At 44.2% G+C, this 20,651-nt stretch overlaps 2 protein-coding genes across 7 annotated transcripts in view; both read left to right on the top strand.

Annotated features, from left to right (window-relative positions):
• The first annotated feature begins 1,341 nt into the window (after positions 1 to 1,341).
• Positions 1,342 to 16,441, top strand: LOC113019962 (cephalotoxin-like protein). 4 transcript variants are annotated; one of them, XM_080300713.1, is made up of 7 exons: positions 1,342 to 1,473; positions 4,544 to 8,280; positions 14,250 to 14,309; positions 14,386 to 14,550; positions 15,260 to 15,382; positions 15,797 to 16,062; positions 16,330 to 16,441. In XM_080300713.1, exon 2 carries the CDS (start codon positions 4,546 to 4,548, stop codon positions 6,178 to 6,180), a length of 1,635 nt encoding a protein of 544 aa, XP_080156839.1. In that variant the 5' UTR covers positions 1,342 to 1,473; positions 4,544 to 4,545; the 3' UTR covers positions 6,181 to 8,280; positions 14,250 to 14,309; positions 14,386 to 14,550; positions 15,260 to 15,382; positions 15,797 to 16,062; positions 16,330 to 16,441. The 4 variants fall into 4 exon arrangements, with proteins under 4 accessions (XP_080156839.1, XP_080156841.1, XP_080156838.1 ...); XM_080300715.1 differs by lacking the exon at positions 14,386 to 14,550 and having other exon boundaries at positions 15,274 to 15,382; XM_080300712.1 differs by lacking the exon at positions 14,386 to 14,550.
• Positions 16,442 to 17,790: 1,349 nt separating this feature from the next.
• Positions 17,791 to 20,651, top strand: part of LOC113020106 (rho GTPase-activating protein 27) — a 42,265-nt gene continuing 39,404 nt past the window's right edge. For all 3 annotated transcript variants that reach the window (XR_013908421.1, XM_026163797.2, XM_026163795.2), the window contains exon 1: positions 17,791 to 17,929. The gene's annotated coding sequence lies outside the window, so the exon portion shown is untranslated. The remainder of the gene's footprint in view (positions 17,930 to 20,651) is intronic.

The raw sequence follows: 20,651 nt of genomic DNA, 5'->3' as shown, positions 1-20,651 counted from the left end.
ATATATTATAATTATAATAATTATTATGTGGACATGCATATTAGATCGTTTTTTAGTGAAATATAATCCCTCCAGAAAGGCAGGAAAAGCCCGGAAACTTACTTTAAAGATAAATATGTTCTAAATACTTTAAAACTAAATATGTTTCTAAATACTTTAAAACTAAACATGTTCCCTAAAACGGTGACAGAGCTACAGACCCATGACAGCCTTACACAGGTAGCCAGCAGCTATGACCAGCACTACCTGTGCAGTTAATAAAAGGACAGGTAATGTTTGTCGCGCTGTTGCACGCACAGCACGCTCGTTTGTTTCAGTTCGTCAGTCCAACGTGTACGTAATAAGCTAATACTCCTGTGTGCTACACACTACAGTGCACGCTGTGCACCTACTTACTGGTTGTGTCGCATCAGTCTGTGTCTCTGAGTTAATTTGTGTTTCTCCTGCAGCTCCGGACCGCTAAAAATGCGCGTGCTCTTTGTGAGCTCGTTCCCGGCTCGTAACCAGCGCGTTCTGCCGTCAAGGGCGATCATTGGTTAAATGTGATCATGTGACTGATGCAAGCCAGATCCTTTTATTTAGCAAAACTGTGATTAATAGTTAAATATTATTGTTGAGGGGCACAGACAGGACTCCGCACGCACGCACACATAAAAAATAATAATAATTTTTTTTAAAAAGTTGCCTCAGCAAAAGGGCACTTTGGGCACCCATCAGGAAAGGGGCGGGTGCTCAAGCCCCTCTAGCCCCCCCCCCCCTCTGCACGTGCCTGCGTAGGACTCCAGTAGAGGACGTAATTTAACTCTTTCTGCACCGCTGGGTGAATGAGACGTTGACTGATCGTTTTTTTCTTTCTATAGGGTTTGATTTTCTTTACTCGGAGAGATCAAATTATTGGTGGGAACAATTCAATAATCGCTGGACATTGGTGGGGACACATCCCTTCTGTCCATGCCAAATCTACGCCCTTGGGGGAGAGTTCCAGGTTCAGGTCTGAAGGGTCACTTCAGTGTGATCGCCTGCAGTTTCACACAGACCTTCCTTCTTTAGGCCTCAATCTTTTATTTAACATCCAGTTCGTGTATTTGGACAGTCTCTCCTAAACCCCAAACATCATTGTAAAAATAACTGTGGTTGACACGCAGTGGCTCTCATACAAAGTACTCAAATTATAAGCATTCCAAAGTAACTGGACTCCGCTGCTGTGGTTGGTGTTTAGAACCAGTGAACATGAAGCAGTCAAGACTTTAAGTTCGATTTCCTGCATCACTATGATTTATCCATAACAGTCTCCAGCTGCCCCACACAAAAAGTCATGTGACTGAAAGGAAGGTGTGGCCTGTTAGCAGCCCATAAAAACAGCTGATTCTGCACAGTCAAGCTCAGAACTTTCTTTCTCCAAGACTGCAGCAACCTCACGACTGAACCACTAAGACCTGCGGAGCGAACAGGATCAGCCGGACCTCTCTGCAGGTCTGCTTTCTCACTCTATTGCACGTACGCTAACCTATGACAACACATCATTTAAAGGGTTTTTACATCTGGATTTAAAGCGTTAAAGACAAGAACTGATGAAGCTTAACGAGGCTAACAACTGTGTGTGTGTGCACTTGTGTGTGTGTGTGTGTGTGTGTGCGTGCGTGCGTGCGTGTGTGTGTGTGTGTGTGTGTGTGTGTGTGTGTGTGTGTGTGTGTGTGTGTGTAACTTGTCATCACCAATGATCAAAGACTGTTGATCAATGATCAATCACCAGTGGTGCTAGTTTAAGTCATTGTGCAGATGTTTATAAGGTTGGAAACCTGCAGTCAGCTGAGACTGAAGAAGTCACATGATGAAATGTTTCTCCGTCCAGAAGAACAGAATCAACTTTTGAGGATTTCCTTACCTGGATGATTAAGTGTGTGTGTGTGCGTTCGTGTGTGTGTGTGTGTGCGTGTATGTGTGTGTGCACTTGTGTGTGTGTGTGCGTGCGTGTGTGTGTGTGTGTGCGTTCGTGTGTGTGTGCACTTGTGTGTGTGCGTGCGTGTATGTGTGTGCGTGCGTGTGTGTGTGTGCGTTCGTGTATGTCAGGGCTCTAGACTAACTTTTTGCCATGGGCGTACCAGTACGCCTAACTTTAAAAAGTTAGGCGTACCGGCACAAAAGTTAGGCGCACACAAATTTTATAATAATTAATATAATGTGTTTTTCTGGATACACTGTGCTTTTTCAGCATTCAAAGATTGATGACACCGTGTCAGAGCACTGGCTATGAATTTCAGAAGGATCAGGCCTTAACTTAACAGAAAAGTTAGCAATAGTTCTTTTCCTATTACAGCTACATCCACTTCTGTCGTGCCTAGGCTGCTCACTAGGGCTGGGTATCATCACTGATTTCTATAATCCATTCGATTCCGGTTTTCAAAGTCCCGATTCGATTCAACTTAGCCTCAGACAGTCAGAAATATTATAATTCTGATCAATTATCAGCACTGACTTCATCAGAATTGTGAACATCACAGCAGATGCCTTTGTGTGAAAGTAACTGAGAATAAAACACAGAAAAACATGAAGGAGATTTTCCTGGTCTGGCTTTTTATAGCAGATAACCTTAAAAATATTCTACAATGTTCTGCATATAAAGTTTAAATTTCTTCAGTACTGAACAACAGAAAAAAATAGGCTTTCTTGTCCGAGGTCATTTAAGTGAAAAAGAAAAAGACAGCAGCCACAGCGCTGTAAACAACGGTAGACTGGTGGGTAATAAGCCAATGAATAATACAGAAAACAGAGATTGGAGACGGGAACTGTTCTTGAAGTACAGAGAGAGAGAGAGATAGAGAGAGCTAGCTGTGCATGGAGTGTGATTTTAATAGTCGTGGAAGCAAAACAGCAAAATTCAGCTCGGTGAATTTTGGTTGGAGAGACAAAACCTGCAGCTCAGAATCAGCGCAAAAAGACGTAAACACATCGCGGACCGGACGCATCGGATTCGCTGAGCTCCGACAGCGTGTCCGTCTACGGACCGTCGGGTGAGAAAGCCGAGAAAGACAAAGCTGATTCTGATGCGTCGGGTCTGTGTTTACGTCTTTGTGTGGAGTCCGTGTACCTGCTCTCATCTGCTGTTTGGTTGTTGTTGAAATGGTTTTGTGAGCTTTAATCTGAGAATCTGGCGTTTCTGGCAAAACACAGTTATATTTAAAAGTCGATTCAGGATTTAATGAATTGATATCCTTTATTCAAGCTACTCACCTCCCACTTCCACCTGCACTTTCAACTGGACCATGGCCAATCAGAGAGGTCCCGCCCCTGACTATCTCTGATTGGTTTAGTCCACGATAGGGGCAAAATGTGTGTCTGTTGTTGACCACAGGGAAGGTTGCAGATTTTGTTTGTTTTTTTTGCTACCCGAACAGTTGGTCGCACAGGTGCAACCAAATTTTTTTTTTTAGGCGCACCACTGAAAAATTTGGTCGCATTTGCGACCAAATTGGTCGCACTCTAGAGCCCTGTATGTGTGTGTGCACTTGTGTGTGTGTGTGTGTGCACGTGTGTGTGTGTGTTTGGCAGTCTGATGCGGTTTCAAATAATCAAACAATCAAAGCTTTATTCGCCACATGCAGGTTGCCCTGCAGTGAAATGGGACCCCCCCCCCCCCCCCCCGACCTTACACACACATCACAGACATCACATGGGGATACAGTCGGAGATCGGTAGCGTTACAGAAAAACACTGAAATGTACACTACAATGGGAAAGTACAAGAGGAAAAAAAGAGACCTCTACTCATGCTGTGCTTCCATGGTAGGACAGCATGAGAACAGGAAACAAAAACACTCCTCTGCACAAAAAGCACATAAATGTCCACAGCACAACTTTGTGAAAGACATGACAAGCCACAGGATTGGGTGGGGGGTGAGGAGTAATCCGAAGCGAACACAGCAGCCGCCCTGCACAGCGCTACCATTCCAGCGCGGCACACAGACCCACCGTGTTCCCCCGCAGGAAACAAGCATCGAAGGCGTTTGGAAAGTGAGGGGGGATGAGTGTGTGCTTATCAGTGTAAGTGTATGTGTGTGTGTGTGCGTGTCCAGAGTTCAGCTGAGACAGTGCCCTTCGCCCTATCAGGCTAAGTAAACAGTCTGCTAGCCAACCCAGGTGGCCATGTATGGGATGGGAAGGAACAGACTAAACACAGTCATCATGAACAAATGGACAACAACGCTGACCGGGATTCACAAACGACTGAATGACTTCATACCTGGATCAACAGAATCGAACACGTGCCTTAATCACAGGAACAAATAGGAAACTAAATGGATCAAAGTAAATGAATTTGGGAGTTAATAGAAAGGCAAATAAATACAAAATCAAAGCATAAAAGCAGTTAAACTTCCTGATGAAGCTACGAGACTTTTTTCAGAGCGAACAAAGACACGCAGCTCTCGTCTCCTTTGTCCTGTAAGTGTTTGGTGCTGCAGGATTTACACACAGTTATTCTTTATGGATGTGAACCTGAGAGCTGCACGTTCATTTAGAAATGACTTTCATGTTGTGTGTTACAGCCATGGCATCCCGTTGGTGGCCCTCCTCGATGCTCTTGGCTTCACTGCTGTTTCTCTACTGGACGACCTCCTCTGCTCGGCCCCGTGACCCCGTCACAGCTGACCTCTCACCACCTTACAGGGCTCGCAGAGACCTGCCTGAAGACAGCAGAGACCAAGCTGATCAAGTTCTGAATGCTGTCAAAGATTCTCTGTCTCTGTTTAAAGACGTGATGGAAAATATTAACCCAGATAAAGTGGTAGGTGTAATCAAAAGCCTTTCAAACTTTGCTAGCCTGGCACCTGGCATCGGAGGTGTGGTCTCCTCTGTCATCAGCATGGTCCTAGTCTTCATCCCACAGGACGACCCAGTGCTGAAGGCAGTGAAGGAAGGCTTCGCTGAAGTAAACAGGAAGATGGATTCACTCTCCATCCAGATCTCTGACCTGGCAACAGACGTAGAGTGGTTCAGCTACATCAGCGTCTACTCTCAAGATGAACTCCGCATCCTCAACGCCTGGAGGAAGTTCAACGAGTTTCGAGAGAGTGGCGAGCTGATGCGAGGTGAGGACAAATGGCGACTGGCACAAATATTCACCAACTACTATGAGAACACGGGAGCTGAGACCGGTATGACCAACCTTTACCATTACCTGACAGTCACCAGCACGTCTCTGAGCGGAAACATCAACGAACTCCTGAAGAGAAAGTTTAAATGTGACACGAGTCAGATCGGAAAATACAACTTGTATTTAAGCAGCCTGCTGTGGAAGGGGATGCTAGTCAACCAGTTCTACTGGAAACTCCTGGGTTTAAACACAGCAGCCAAAGAAGCTGAACACACGCAGATGTTCAAGAAAGTCTCTGAAGCTCAGATTTCAGCTGTACAGTTCTGTCTGACCAACTATGAGCAGTTCATGAAGAACGATGTGATAGAGACCGCCAAAGCTCACACTGCTAATAACAAGCAAGCCATCGCTGTTCAGGTGAAGACGGTTCTGGACCAGAAGTACAACTGGTACAGCTGGGTGGTGGTGGTATATGACACTGATACAGACACGACATATGCATTTCACAATATGACAAAGATCCCTGTGGACAGTGTGACTGTGGCTGTGGGCTACACTCTGAAAGAAGAGCAGGACACTAAAGCAGCAGCAGTGGTAAAGGAGCTGGACTCGTGTAACCTGGAGCCATATTACTTTTACCATAACCTTTTGCCAGAAACACACTGCGATCAAATGGCACAGAATATTTTAAACTGCAACCGCAAGGTCGATGGAGTTTCTGTAGGTCAGTTTTTAAAGGTGATGCACAGCATCAAGTTTAAGTGGGACGACTTAGTGGAAGTCCCAGCAGCCATGAAGTCCTTCAGATGTTGGAGGTATGATTGGCTTCCACCTCAATACAGTGTTCGCTATGACTTACCTCACTACAGCCAAATCTGCATCCATTACTCCCGGTCACTTGCCGTCTGCAATCCTGATACGTGTCTGAACGGGGGACGGTGCAAGAGGCTGCTGGACTCCAACCAACACCTGTGCGACTGCCCCGACAGTTACCTGGGAGACAGGTGTGAACACAAGATGAACACCACTGTGCCGCCCATAGATGTAGGGTTTACTGTGCGGAGAGCTCCGCCGTCACCGCTGAACTAAATCTGGAGGATCGGTGCGCACTCACTAAAAACCACATTACTGTGAAGTTCACAGGAAACTCTGTAGCTCATGAAAAAAGCATCAGTAGAATAAAGCAAAACTGATTTTGTTCAAGAATGAAATGCGCTGACACAGCAGTCCACTGCAAACATGACAACAAACAGTCAGGACCAGCTGAGGTCCTTTCTGTGTAAGGCAGTCATGCTTTAACGATGTATTCGTTGTGTTTTCTTTGTGCTTGCCATGAAAATAATTAACTATGTGACCGCAAATAAAGACACCTGGACTGTGTCTGATTCTTAAAATATCTGAAACCATGGCTGTGGTTGGGGATGGGATCCACTGTGAACTGGTGCGTTTCTCCTTCATGTTTGCGTCCGCTGAAGCTTCACGGGTCAGAGTAACGTTGTGAAGTCATTCTGGAAGCTGCAAAAAACGGCGAAAATCTTTCACTTTGACTTTCTCATCTTCGGTTTGACAGCATTTTAGTAGATAAAGTCAGATGGTTTGAACATGAATTGAGCTGGAGTTTAAGAAGGCCTCTGGGGGGTCGGGCTGAAAACGAACAGCTTGTAGGGCTGGCGATGTCATCTATAGACAGAGGACACGTTAGGAGGTGCAGTCCTGCTCCTCAAATTCAAATAATTTATCTCAAACTAATGCTGTCAAATAAAAGACATCATGTCCTCTTCATGCAGCTGATAACAGTCAGTGTGAAACAGAAGCTGTGCAGGTCTACGATCAGCTGTAAGGAGGATGCCGAGGAGGAAACATGCAACGACACACGTACAGGTAACACGGTGGCTCAGCCTTTGGACTTTTTCCTCCGTGGGTTTAGATTTGGCTACAGATATACTTAAAGTGTGATCGGCATTAAGTGCAGACATGCATGACTGTTTCATGTCGGGGGTGCTGAGCTGTGAATCTGAGGGCAGCTGGGGACAACACCGGGACAAATGAGTCGTTAGAGCTGCAAACGTGAGAGGACAGCGCAGTCCTGCAGTCCTGCAGTTCTGCTTCAGTCACTCGCAGGAAAACTGTAAAAAAAAAAGTTAAGTGTTCATTGCATTTCAGTTAATTTCTCTCACTGGGTGTGAGCGGCACAGAGTGTGTCTGTGTGACAGATGTTACTCATTAACACTGATTGAGACTGCTTTGTAACCTCCACATTAACCCTTTCACACACAGTGGTCACTACAGCTATTCAAAGGCTGTTTGCTGGTATTTGTGTGCACTTGTATTGGTGTTGATGGTATACTTGCACATAAACCAGTACATTGGACACTGATGTGTCGCTCCATACCCTGCCACCTGGTGGTTGTTAAATGTTACTGCAGATTTTTGATGTGTTTCATTGTAATCATTGTCATTTAACCCTGTCATGCATGAATTATGACAACCTCAATCAGGATTTTTTTCTTAGGTATTTTATTTATCTTTTCAGGCCTGATCCTGATTGAGGTTGTCATAATTCATGCATGACAGGGTTAAAAACAAACTCTGCTCCAAAGCTGAATATTTTTTTAAAAGATTTTGTTAAGATCAGCAGCAGTCACCACATAAACCCGATAATATCTCACTGCAGTCAGAGCTGCAGCGCCAGCGTCTGTACTGACATGAACATGGCTGTTCATTCTTTAACTAATGCAGGTGTACTTTAACATTACTTTACTGAGTCTGTCCACTCAGGTCAGGGAAACTTTGCACTTTTGCACAAAGACAAGATTCAGTTTGCTTTCAAATAAAAGTATAAAATTAATCTATGAAAAAACTCAATAAGCATACTTTCCTGTGAGAATAATCGGTGCAGTTTGCATCTTAATTGCCAGCTGGGTCAGTCGTGTCCGAACAGCTGAAACCTCTGCAGAGCTGATCAAGATCAGCACACACAGAACAGGGCAGACTTTGTGCAGCTCTCAGTAAACGAGATCAAACTTCCACTTTACATTTAACAACCATACGACCACGAGTGGCATCGGCATCCAGGGTGGAGGAACCTATATTTTGAGCAGTGTGTCATGGAGGAATCCAACAAACATCCGGACAACCCGTCCAAGCGGACCGACAAAAAGAGGAAGACCTACTCACAACTGACCTGGGGTAAGTGTTTTAGAGCAGCGGTCCCCAACCCCCGGGCCTCGGACTCGTACCGGTCCGTGAGTCGTTTGGTACCGGGCCACGAGAGTCGAGGCTCAGGTGTGAAATGTATAGTTTTCAGGGTTTTTATCGGTTTTCAGCGTTATTTTGTTATCGTTTTTATCTTTTACTCGGTTTTCCTGGGTCTTTTCACTTGTGTTATGAATAAATCTTCTTTTTTTCAGTACCGGTACCAGTTTTATTTTGTTGTATTTATCCGCGACACCTTAAAGGCCGGTCCGTGAAAATATTGTCGGGCATAAACCGGTCCGTGGCGCAAAAAAGGTTGGAGACCGCTGATTTAGAGTCCATAAACACAAAGCTGGATATCCTAGGGATGCTCCATCAGGAGATCAGAGAGTTTATCTCCAGAACGGCAACACAGAACTCAGACGTTCTGTCACAACAATAAAAGTGAATAAGTCCCCAGAAAAACTGTCCTTGACATATAAACGAGAAGCATGAGAGACAACATGGTTTTGAGCCTTAAATGTTTGTGATCATGTTTCATAGGTCTCGACGTTAATTTGTTGATGGATTTTGTGTTTGAGCATTTGATCTTGGATAGTTGTTCCTGCCTCATGTTTTGTTATGTTTTGCAAGTAGTGATGTGGAGATGACACCTCACGGAGGGTGTGGCACATTGTGCTTATTGTGTTGATGTGTGTCATTGGTTCAGATATATGGATGACACCTGGGTGAAAATCAAATCTCAGGACGTTTCACATTTCACGGATCACATTAACTCAGTGGACCGACACATCAAATTCACCAGGGAGGATATGAAAAGTAGCAGGTTAGCCTTCCCAGCTGGACTTTTGTCAAAGCTGGGAAGGCACCAAAAGAAAGCTCCAGCTGATCCAGGACAGAAGGACAACCTCTGACTAAGTGAAAACCTGTTGTGATCCCGTACATGTCAGGAGCAGTTGAGACTAGTTTTCTCTGAACACTGCGTCTCTGTGGCTTTTAAACCCCAAAACCCGCTGTGCCAAAAACTGGTCCACCCCAAGGATCGGGTCCCCCGACACAAACAGAGTAACATAGTGTACGCTGTTAAGTGCAGGAGGATTGGCAGGATTTATACATCGGGGAAACCAAACAACCTCTGGCTAAGAGGACGGCACAACACAGAAGAGCTACCTGGTCAGGCCAGGAGTCCTGTAGTTCATGGACGTTGATGTTGATGTCATTGATCTGTAGGCCGAGCAGTGTGTTGGTTCTGATTCAATCATTTATTTGTCTATCAGTGGTCACGCTGTACTTCAGTCTGTTTTATCTCCTCGTCTGTCACTTTTGGGAAGTTGGATTTTACCCCTTACCGGAATTATTTGCTTCTCTGGCTGATGTCCAGTTGGATTGAATATTTGCATTTTGAACTTTAACCTTGGTCTTCTGTGTCCTATGACTTGGCAGTCTTCCCTCTGTCTCTCATTACAAGGAGCCGGGGATCGAACCACCAAACTTCAAATAAGATCCATGAGACCGAGATCATGCGAAGCGAGGATCCAAATGCAGATGATTATAGGCAGGAAGGAGTTAACTGAAGCTGAGCTATTGATTTATTAATGCTGATTGGCAGAAAACACAGAACTAAAAACCAAAACAGAACAGAGAACTAAAACAGAAAACCTAAGCTGACAAACGCAAGGAACGGAGAACCACAAGGGTAGATTAACAGTCTGACGAAGAGCAGAGGAAACACTGACGGGTGCGTTATGATCCAATTGGCCCCACTCACGCACCACCCAAGAAAGAACACAAACAGTAGTGCCTTTTAAAGTGCTAAGCAGCCATTTATTTGCTTCAGCAGTGAGCAGTGCCAAAAATAACAAACAAAACTCCCTAATGGTCCTTATGCTTTCCTACACAAATGAAAACAAACAAAAAGACAATTCACTTACCTAACTTAGGAAACACAGGAGAAAACTTATTCAACAAAAATGACTTCTCACGCTTAATAGGATGCTGCAGTGAACAATATATACAAGGTGAACAAAATACACAATTCCTACTTTACAAATCTATGTACAGCTATTTACAAGATTAAGGTACTAACACCAGACACACACACACACAAGGTCATACTTGCAAAACAATGGGCAAAGACACTCTACGAAACAACGAATCAAAACCACAGGCTCTTTGTTGGATGGTGGAGGCTAGGAGAGAGGGGGGCCAGGTGGCTGTCATCTGGTGGTTAAATACTGGAGGTGATAAACCAATTATCCAATCCGAGGACAGGAAGAGACTCCAGCCAACTACTCAACAGGCACGCCCAAGTGTCCATCTTCTAAGAAAGAAAAGGGGAAAACACCCACAGCCATTGTCTGGTGGGAGGAGTCACACACAAAACAAACACTGATAACATTGGATCATTACATTTCCTCCCACCCAAAAATCAAACATTTAACCCCAAATGAAATGTTTGATTCATGACCTAGAGAGGGCATCAGCCATGACATTCTCTAAGCCCTTTTTGTACCGGATTTCAATGTTGAAGTCCTGGAGGAGTAAGGACCAGCGCATAAGGCGCTGGTTGCTGTTCTGCATCTGAGTTAGGAACTGGAGAGGGTTGTGGTCAGAAAACACAACGATTGGAAGGGGACTGGACCCAAGGTACACTTCAAAGTGTTGCAAGGCTAGCAATAAGGCTAAGGCTTCCTTTTCAATCGTGCTGTAATGTAATTGGTGTTTTAGGAATTTTTTGGAAAAGAAACAGACTGGATGGTCAATGCCATGTTCATCCTCCTGCAAAAGCACTGCACCAGCCCCCAAAGCACTGACATCCACCTCAAGCTTGAACGGACGTGTGAAATCAGGGGCGGCCAGCACAGGAGGACTGCAAAGCAGAGCTTTGGCAGCTTCGAAAGCAAACTGACATGTCTCTGACCACACAAATGGTGATTTTGGACTGGCAAGACTGGTTAATGGGGCTACTACCTCGGAGAAGTTTTTGCAGAACCCACGATAATAACCTGCCATGCCTAGAAAACGACGCAGCTCCCGACGTGTCTGCGGAGCTGGGAAGTTTAATATTGCCTGCACTTTCACGGCAACAGGGAGGACTTGACCCTGTCCTACTTGTTTCCCTAGGTAGCTTACAACAGCCTTTCCGAACTCACATTTAGCCAAGTTTAGTATCAGTGAAGCATCATGCAAGCCGTCAAATATTTCACTGAGGGTTTTGAGGTGTTCAGTCCAGGTGGATGAATAGGCCACTATATCACCCAGATACACTTCGCAGTTTATGACTCCATGTAACACAGTGTTCATCAGTCGTTGGAATGTGGCGGGAGCATTTCTTAACCCGAACGGCATGATGTGTATTGCAAAAAGTGGTCGGGTGTCACAAAGGCACTGATTGGTTAATGGGACTTGCCAGTATCCTTTTAGGAGGTCAAGTTTGGTCACAAAGTTTGCCAAGCCCACACGGCCGAACAAGTCATCCATGCGTGGGAGTGGGAAAGAGTCTGGTTTTGTAGCAGCGTTTACCTTTCGGTAGTCGTTACAGAAACGGGAGGTTTGATCGGGTTTTGGAACGAGCAGTGATGGTGAGTTCCAAGAACTATTACTGGAACGGGCAAAACCATGGTCAAGAACATACTGGACTTCTTGCTGCATTATGGCACGCTTAGTGGGATTTACTCTGTAGGCATATTGCTTTATTGGTTTGTGATCACCCACATCAATATCGTGACTTAGCACGTGCGTTTGAGTGGGTATATCACCGAAAAGATTTGGGTAATTGTTAATGAGCTCACAGGCATCAGATTTGGCAGGATCAGACTGATGTGCTAAATAGACATCCAAGTCACCCAAGATTTCTGAGTTCCTGAGTAATTCCCTCGTTTTAAACGATAAGAAGACTGAGATTGTGGTGTTCAACAGTAAAATCCCTCGTGCCCAACTCTGTGCTGCCCTGGGTTCCTTTGCTAGTTTTTCTTGTGACTATGTCAGTAACTTGGGCGCACTGCTGGATAGCTCGCTCAAACTCGATAAGCAAGTGTCTGCTGTAGTGAGATCTAGCTTCCACCAACTGCGCCTTATCTCTAAGGCTAGGCATTATGTTCCGCATGAGGACCTGGAGAAGCTTATTCACGCTTTTGTGACCTCCAGGTTGGATTATTGTAACTCCTTGTACTATGGTCTTCCCTCTTCTCTTCTTCTTAGACTGCAAACAATCCAAAATGCAGCAGCCCGCCTTTTGACTGGTACCAGGAAATTTTGCCCTATTACTCCTGTTCTAGCTAGCCTGCATTGGCTGCCCATAAAGTACCGTATTCACTTTAAAATATTACTCCTTACATTCAAAACTATTAATAAATTAGCGCCAAGTTATCTTAGTGAACTTCTCAAACCACATACTCCTGCTAGAACACTGAGATCTGCCACTCAACTACTTCTGACCCAACCCAGATCTCGGCTGAAGTCCCGGGGTGACCGTGCGTTTGCTCCGGCTGCCCCGGTACTGTGGAATACCCTTCCTCTCGACCTCCGCGCATCTGATTCCATTGCACTGTTCAAATCACGACTAAAAACCCACTTATTCAATCTTGCCTTTCCCTCTAGTTAATATTTCTTTTATGATTTTATATCATGTGAAAAGCTTCATTAAAATCCACCGTAAAGAACATCGCCTTCGACAGAGTGCATCGCTTGGGGGCCGTGAGGTTGCCACTCACACTAACTTGCATTAACTTAACATTAACATCTGTTTTAACTTACCAGTATCAAATCGCATCTTAAGTGTGATATGATAGCAGAATTAACACCGTCACTCTCCGTCAGTGATTTAATTGGAATGTTTCCGGGGGTTTTTTTCTTCTCTCTTTTCCCCCCTCTTGTTTTTATGCTGCTCACCCTTGTCCTTGGTTTCTTTCTTTATTTCTTTCACTGCTTCGATCACCTGCTTCCACACTCATCCACAAACAGCATCCTTTATTTCTACACATACGCACAGCACGATCACGCACAGTCATGCGTTCAACGGCAGCGCATTTGCATCAGTCAGACAGCGCACACAGTCGTATATGATACACACACTTAAGCCAAGCCTACTCATATTAGTAAATATGCACACACATAGTCAAACTATGTTTGACTATGTTACATTTTGATTTGTTACATGGAATATAAATGGAGCTGGCTCCAGAGAAAAGAGGTTAAAAATATTTAACCAACTCAAAAAACTACAGGCGGATGTTGTCCTATTACAAGAGACCCACAGACCTCTTAGAGGTTCGATGAACTTAAAACACCTGAGTTTCCTAATGTGTTCTCAGCTTGTTATAATTCTAGACAAAGGGGAGCAGCAATTTTAATACATAAAAATATTAATTTCACAGTACTCGATACAGTTATAGATCCAGAGGGCAGATTCTAAATCATTAAAATATCTATACTTGATAAAAAGCTATGTATTGTAAGTGTCATGGTCCTGGGTCGGTGACCCAGCGCTTTAAGTTTATTATTATCATTTTCCAATTTATTATCATGATTATTATTATTGTTTGAGTTCTACGTGTTATATTCAGTCTGCCTCTGAGTCTGCGTCTGTATCTGTCTGTCTATGGCGTCACCCCGTCTGTTTGTGAATCTGTCTGTTTAGTTCAATGTCTTGTCTGGTTCCATGTGTCTGAGTTTCCTGTTTTATTGTGAAGGTCTGTGTTGTATGTGAGTGTGCTCAGTTTACGTTTCCCCTGTCTCGTCAGCTGTGATTTCTCCCAGGTGTGTTCCCCTCCTGACTCTCTTCCCTTGATTACTGCCGTCTGTGTATTTAAGCCCTGTGTTTCTCTGTGTCAGTGTCGCGTCGTACCCTCAGAATTATGCCTGTGTGTTCAGTTCTCGGTGTCACTGGTCTGTTCACGGTTTCGTTTGTCACCAGCAATAAAGCTAAGGTTCTCAGTTTCAATTCAGTCTCAATTCAATTCCAGAGTCTCAGAGTCTCGCATTTGGATCCTCCTCTCCATCCGCCTGCACACAGAGCCCTGACAGTAAGTGTATATGGTCCAAATGTTGATGATCCCTCATTCTTTCACGGGTTTTTCAGTGCACTCTCTGAACACTTAGATGGCACACTTGTTCTTGGAGACGACCTCAACCTTGGACTAAATGAAGACATGGATAGGCTCAATACAGCAGGAACTCAGCGTAACTGGCAGTCCACAAATATAATCAAACAATATATGAGCGACTTTGGTCTTTGCGATGCATGGCGCTCTCTTCACCCCACCAGTAAGGAATATTCTTTCTTCTCACATGTCCATCACTCTTACTCTCGTCTGGATTATTTTCTGGTCAGCAGCTCACTGCTGAGTGAGATTTCAGACACTGAGATTCACCCTATAGCTGTCAGCGATCATGCTCCTGTATCTTTAACACTAATGCACAAGAATAATACTACGCCAAGTAAAAACTGGAGATTCACTACACGCCTAGACTAAGAACGTAAGAGGTGAATAAACATGGAAACAACACAGAAAGGAAACTCAACAACCTCAAATAACCACCAAACAACATAAGCACAAGAAAACAAAACCAGGAAATGAGATGGAAAAGTCCATAAACACAAAACCCTGGGTCAAAGATCCAGAACCGTGACACAGACTGAGAGTACACCTGTGTTCAGGTAAACCTCTGCAGTTGTTGTGTTCTGGTTTCATTTTATTAACCCCGATTCTTTTGTCCCCATGATAGAACAGAGAAAACCGACTCATAGTGTTAAAACATTTATATTTCTTTTTATTCAATCATCTTCCAGAAGACAGAGACCTCTGCACAGCCCAAATGCCAGTTGCAGGATCTCTAACATTAGAATTATAAACTGTCTCATATAGGTTTTATTTTGGTACTTTACACGTCACAGTTTCAATACAAACATTGCTTATATGGCAAAGTTTCTCTTTTCTGTCTGGCTTCCCGTATTTATTAATATACTGTACAGCTCTACGGCTCTAGGCATACGTGGCAAATTCCCAGGAGTCCTTGCGTGTTGACGTCACAGAGCTAGGAGGAAGAAGGAAGTCTTCTTCAGAGCGAGCGGACAAAGGACGATGGAAGAAAATCAGTGAGTGTTTAAAGAACTTTTAATGAGACTTCTGCTTGACTGTCGACCTCCTTATGGATGTGATTAGGATAAACATGTGCCAGTGAAACTTCCTGTATGAACCCTTAAACTATTCGCACAATCCGTTCACGTTCGGAGGAAGAAGTCGTTGGAAAATTGGGTGGGGGAGGGTGTTCGTGGTTATGTTGTTGTGTGCGTGCAACTCAGTTTACATTCATGCTTTCTGAAATCACCCTTATCTCTATAAGACGACCATCCACCTTTGTAGAGCGCTGCAGGCCATTCCTGTTTCACTTCTTGCCGGGCGTTCCTGATCGCTGCTCTGTGATTGTCTGTCTTAGAGGAAAGCAGAATTATTTTAATGCTTTTCCAGTTTTCTTCTGCAGGAATCTAAAGTTGTGTGATTTTTAACAGGGCACAGGTCAAGATACGGCTCCTGGAAGAGCTGAATAGACTGACTGAGGAGCAGTTTAAGAGTTTCAAGTGGCAACTGGGACTCAGGATGCAGGATATGCCTGCATACCAGCGGGAGAGGGCAGACCGACATGAAACTGTGGATCTGATGATGCAGCATCGCCCCCATCAGGCCGTGGTCATTACCACTGAGATTTTTGGGGCCATCGCCAGGAACGATCTCGCTGAGCATCTGACTGAGCGTCTGGCCGATATCAACATGGGAGGTGATGAACCTGCTCTTTCCAAATGAAGCTGTAGAAATGTCCTCACTTTATTCGCACTGAGACAGCAGCAGAGCACGAGCTGAAGCAAGAAGAATGATTTCGTTATTTTTTTAAGAGAACATTTAAAAAATTACCTTTATTTGGTAAAACTTTTACTTTTTCATGACGATGGTGAGGAGTGGTGTGTGAACTTGTGAAACACGCCAGAACCAGCATGACAGAGTGATCATGTGACTCTGTGATTATTCGACTGTTTCTCTGTTTCAGATCTGAGATGACGGGTCTTCGCCTGAAGCTCCAGAAGCATCACGTTCATCAGCACGAAATACAAATCCATGTTTGTTTATTGATAAATAATCAATAAACTTGTTTTACATGATCTCTGCCTCTGAGACCCAAACTCTGTATTACAGCTCCACCATCAGCTCCACCTTTATGCAACTGGGTCATTAATTACATATAGTTATAATTACACAAAATATGTTCTAAAACCCACATTTGTCCCTGGTATACCCGACCTTTAGGACCTCCAAGTTTGTAGTCATCTTTATTATCAGTTAGAGCGCCTCTGCATCCTTTTCTTCTTCTTTGGTGCAACCCTGTAAATTTGGGCTACCCCTTTGGCCTCTCTCCTTTCCTATAATTTCCTGTGGGGGAATTATTCCAAATTATATCTTTATCCACCTTGATGTTTGTCATTGTGTGTTTTAGTTCGTTATTGTCGTCATTACGACTGTCTTTACTAAATGCTGTGTGTAGTACGTGTGTGTCTCGTGTGTAGAGGCATTGTTAATGCTAGCATGAAAGTGTAGTGAGTCTGGTTCACGCTCGTCCACACTGTTTATATGTTACTTGGAGGTCTTTCTTTCATTGTCAGGTATGTCAGGTGTTTTTTTTCCATGTAAGTTTGTACTTCATATTTAATGTAAAAATAAATGCAGCCCCTTTTCTACAGTTCCCCTGTGGGAGAGGAGCTGGAAAGTTGTTTACTTGGAGGTGTTTCCTTCTACCCTTCTGTCGGAGACAATGCAGGAACACACCGGTTACACTTACAGGTCCAGCACAGCCTCCATCTGAAGCATGAGTTGTACACAGTGATTTACCAGCGGGCGTAGGTGTGCCCATCAAACCAAATCATTCCCAAATGAATCGTTTACTAATTAATCTCAGAACCTCCACCAGGTCACCAGCTACCTGGCTAACATCAGGGGCAGGGCACACAACAGTCTGTTTGGCACGCCACTAAAAACAAAACCCTGACGGTTCACCCATGTCCTGCTTCTGGGTGTTAATGTGATCTCCTGATCAAGCTTCAGAGAAGCCTGCAGACGGTCGTCACCTACCTGAGCTCACAGTCCGGCGTTTAAGCTCAGTGAGCTCAGTAACACCTGGAGGCTGCAGCAGCCTCTGTAAGCAGGCAGAAATATTTCTTTACTCCAGGTTAATTTGGTAACACTGGAAATTAAACATGACGTCATGTTTTAAATGGAGTAAAAGCACTGAAAGTCCATGTTATTTTACATTTTGAACTTTCGATTAAGTTTAAGAGCGTGCAGTTTGTTTGTGCCCATGTTTTTTTTAAATCACATAATTACATATGTACCCACTGCACGGGTAATAATGAACCACCGGCGAGGGCCACCAGAGGGCGCTGTTGGTCTGCCCAGAGAGGACTGAGGGTCTGACTGTGGCTTCTTTGGCAGACAGGATGTAATCTCAGGAAAGGAGGGGAAAGAAGACAAGCCAGGACTGGCAGGTCAGAGAGGGCGGAGCTAAAGAGAGAGAGAGAGAGAAACCTGTTTGAGCCCCTCCAAGATCAGAAGAGAAAAAAGTGAAGTAGGATGGTTGGATCTGACTTTTACTGCAGGTAAAACACAACAAACCCTCAATTTATCTGTGTGTGTGTGTGTGTGTGTGTGTGTGTGTGTGTGTGTGTGTGTGTGTGTGTGTGTGTGTGTGTGTGTGTGTGTACCCAGTTGTAGTTGAAGACATTTGCTTTGTTACATTTTTGTGTATTGTTGTGTCTGTCTAGATAAAAGCGTTTCCAGTGGACTTGTAAACCCTATGTCACGGGGTCCTGGTCCCACACCTGCATTATGGGGAATATGAGTCTGTTTTTAGATTCAGTGCGTGTGTGTGTGTGTGTGACTGTGTGTGTGTGTGTGTGTGTGTGACTGTGTGTGTGTGAGTGTGTGTGTGTGTGTGTGTGTGTGTGTGTGTGTGTGTGTGTGTGTGTGTGTACCCAGTTGTAGTTGAAGACATTTGCTTTGTTACATTTTTGTGTATTGTTGTGTCTGTCTAGATAAAAGCGTTTCCAGTGGACTTGTAAACCCTATGTCACGGGGTCCTGGTCCCACACCTGCATTATGGGGAATATGAGTCTGTTTTTAGATTCAGTGCGTGTGTGTGTGTGTGTGACTGTGTGTGTGTGTGTGTGTGTGACTGTGTGTGTGTGTGTGTGTGACTGTGTGTGTGTGTGTGTGTGTGTGTGTCAGTTGCTGGTATGTGTGACCGGGTGTGACACAGTGTCCTGATTTCAGACTGAGGGTTTTTTTTTCGCTCTTCATTAAAAATCTGTAGAAATGACAGAACTGTAGTGAGAGTGTGTCTGAAAACCCGCCGGGCATAAGAACAGGTTTTACTGTAACTGCAAACTCTGTTGTTGGTGGTGGTTACACTTAGAAATGGGACGGTCCAAAAGTTGTCGTTCGACGCACACCTCAAACCTGGAGGTAAACATTCACAGGCCTCGGAAATATTCCCTTTTGACTGTTTTATCGCCACAAATCACAAGTGAAGAGCTAAAGACAGAAAGAGTCAAAGGAAGAGCTCGGTACAGGAAAGAAGGGCCTTCATCACTGAAATGGAGCCAGGCCTTTTATTCTGAAAACAACCTGCTAAACACATTTTACAAAGTTGTGGTCAAAGTCCTCGACAGGCTGTAAACATGCAGAAGGTTCACCCGGGTTTGGATACGTGCTCTTGCATTCCTCACACACAGACAGAAACACAGCACATGTTTTATATCTGAATCTTATTAGACACGTTTTGTGTTATTACACAGGGACACATCTTACACGAAACATACAGAACCACATGTAACAGTGTTCTGTATGTTTAATAATGCTAAAATATTTAAATCACACATGTTCATCGTGTGTTTTGTGCGATGTCGAGAAGAACTTGAATAAGAGAAAAAAGAATTTGCTTCCACTGAAGTTTTTAGAGGCGGGTCACATGACTCCACGCCGCAGGCTGGAGTTCCTCATCGGGTAAAAACTCTGCACGTTATAATTCTGTATGCTAACAAGGTGCGAACGCATTTCGCTTTTATACAGTTTATTACATTAAGATGTTTCAGAAAACAACAGAAGCTGAACATCTGCATGAACAGATAAGAGCTCAATAATAAGATAAACCTACCACTGTAGTATGTGTTTATAATAATGTTATAATAAGTGATAAATGTGTTTAGTTTGTGTTTGGACACAGGGCTGTGTGCTGTATTCTCCACAAACTGCATAAACCGGGCTCAACCTGAACCTTCACTCACAGTGTTTTAGTGTGTGGGGACTATTTGTTTTCACCGGGCTCACTGAGCATCAGGTTACAGAGGAAGTTTGAAAGGTTTGAAACAGCGTGCGAGGAGAGCGCGGCAGGTGCCAGCCAGTCAGAGCCGTGTGTTTGTGCTGAGAGTGTGCGATGCTTATGTGTGTGACTCTGTGCATTCCTGTCAGCGTCGGTTTGGTTCCAGCCTCGTGTGGGCGGAGCCAGCAGACAGATTTATGACCTGGACTCGTTTATTTCTGTGTGCTGTGACCACACCCGCTCTCACATGGGGTAAAGGTTGAACGGTCTTTAGATTAAGCGACCTGGGATTGGCTGCTGGGTGCATGATGTCACTTGACGGATGGCTGACGAGGCCCTCACAGATTCTCCTTTAAATGTTTTATCTTTTCTGATTGGTGGACAGGGTGTGTCCCGCCACAAACCCTCCAGTTTATTTTTTCACATGCTTCGCTCCTGTGGTCACACAGAGCAGTGTTTGTGTGTGTGTGTGTGTGTGTGTGTGTGTGTCACATACCAGCCTGCTGGTGCGGCAGAGACACAATCACAGTGTGCGAGGAGGGGGAGGGGCAGCAGCATTCCAACATACCAGCGTCTCTGAAACTCACCTGTCCCAGGTGTTTAAATAGAAAACAATGGATTTCTAAAATAAAACTTTATTTGTCTTTGCAATGGCAACAAACAAACAGCAGGAGAAAAAAACAACAATAATAATTATTAAAAATGACTGAAGTCATAAATAAATGAACAAAATTACAGTAAGATTCTTAAGGTCCTGTTTATGAATGAGTGAATTCCTTCATGGTTTTTGTACATCAAAAAACCTCAGATCACTGAAAACCAGAAGGACGGACTAACGATTCACGAGGAATAATAATCAGTAATCATGATTTTCTTCTAGAAATCAACACGGTCCACTGAAAACAGCACGACATCAGTCACATACTCCACTGCTGTACAAAGAGTGGGGTAGCAGCAGGCTAAAGAGTGGGGTAGCAGGAGGGTAAAGAGTGGGGTAGCAG

Source organism: Astatotilapia calliptera, chromosome 4 (assembly GCF_964374335.1).
Source record: "Astatotilapia calliptera chromosome 4, fAstCal68.1, whole genome shotgun sequence".
Lineage (NCBI taxonomy): Eukaryota > Metazoa > Chordata > Actinopteri > Cichliformes > Cichlidae > Astatotilapia > Astatotilapia calliptera.
The sequence above is the reverse complement of the archived record's forward strand: the minus strand, read 5'-3'. Positions and strand labels throughout refer to the sequence as shown.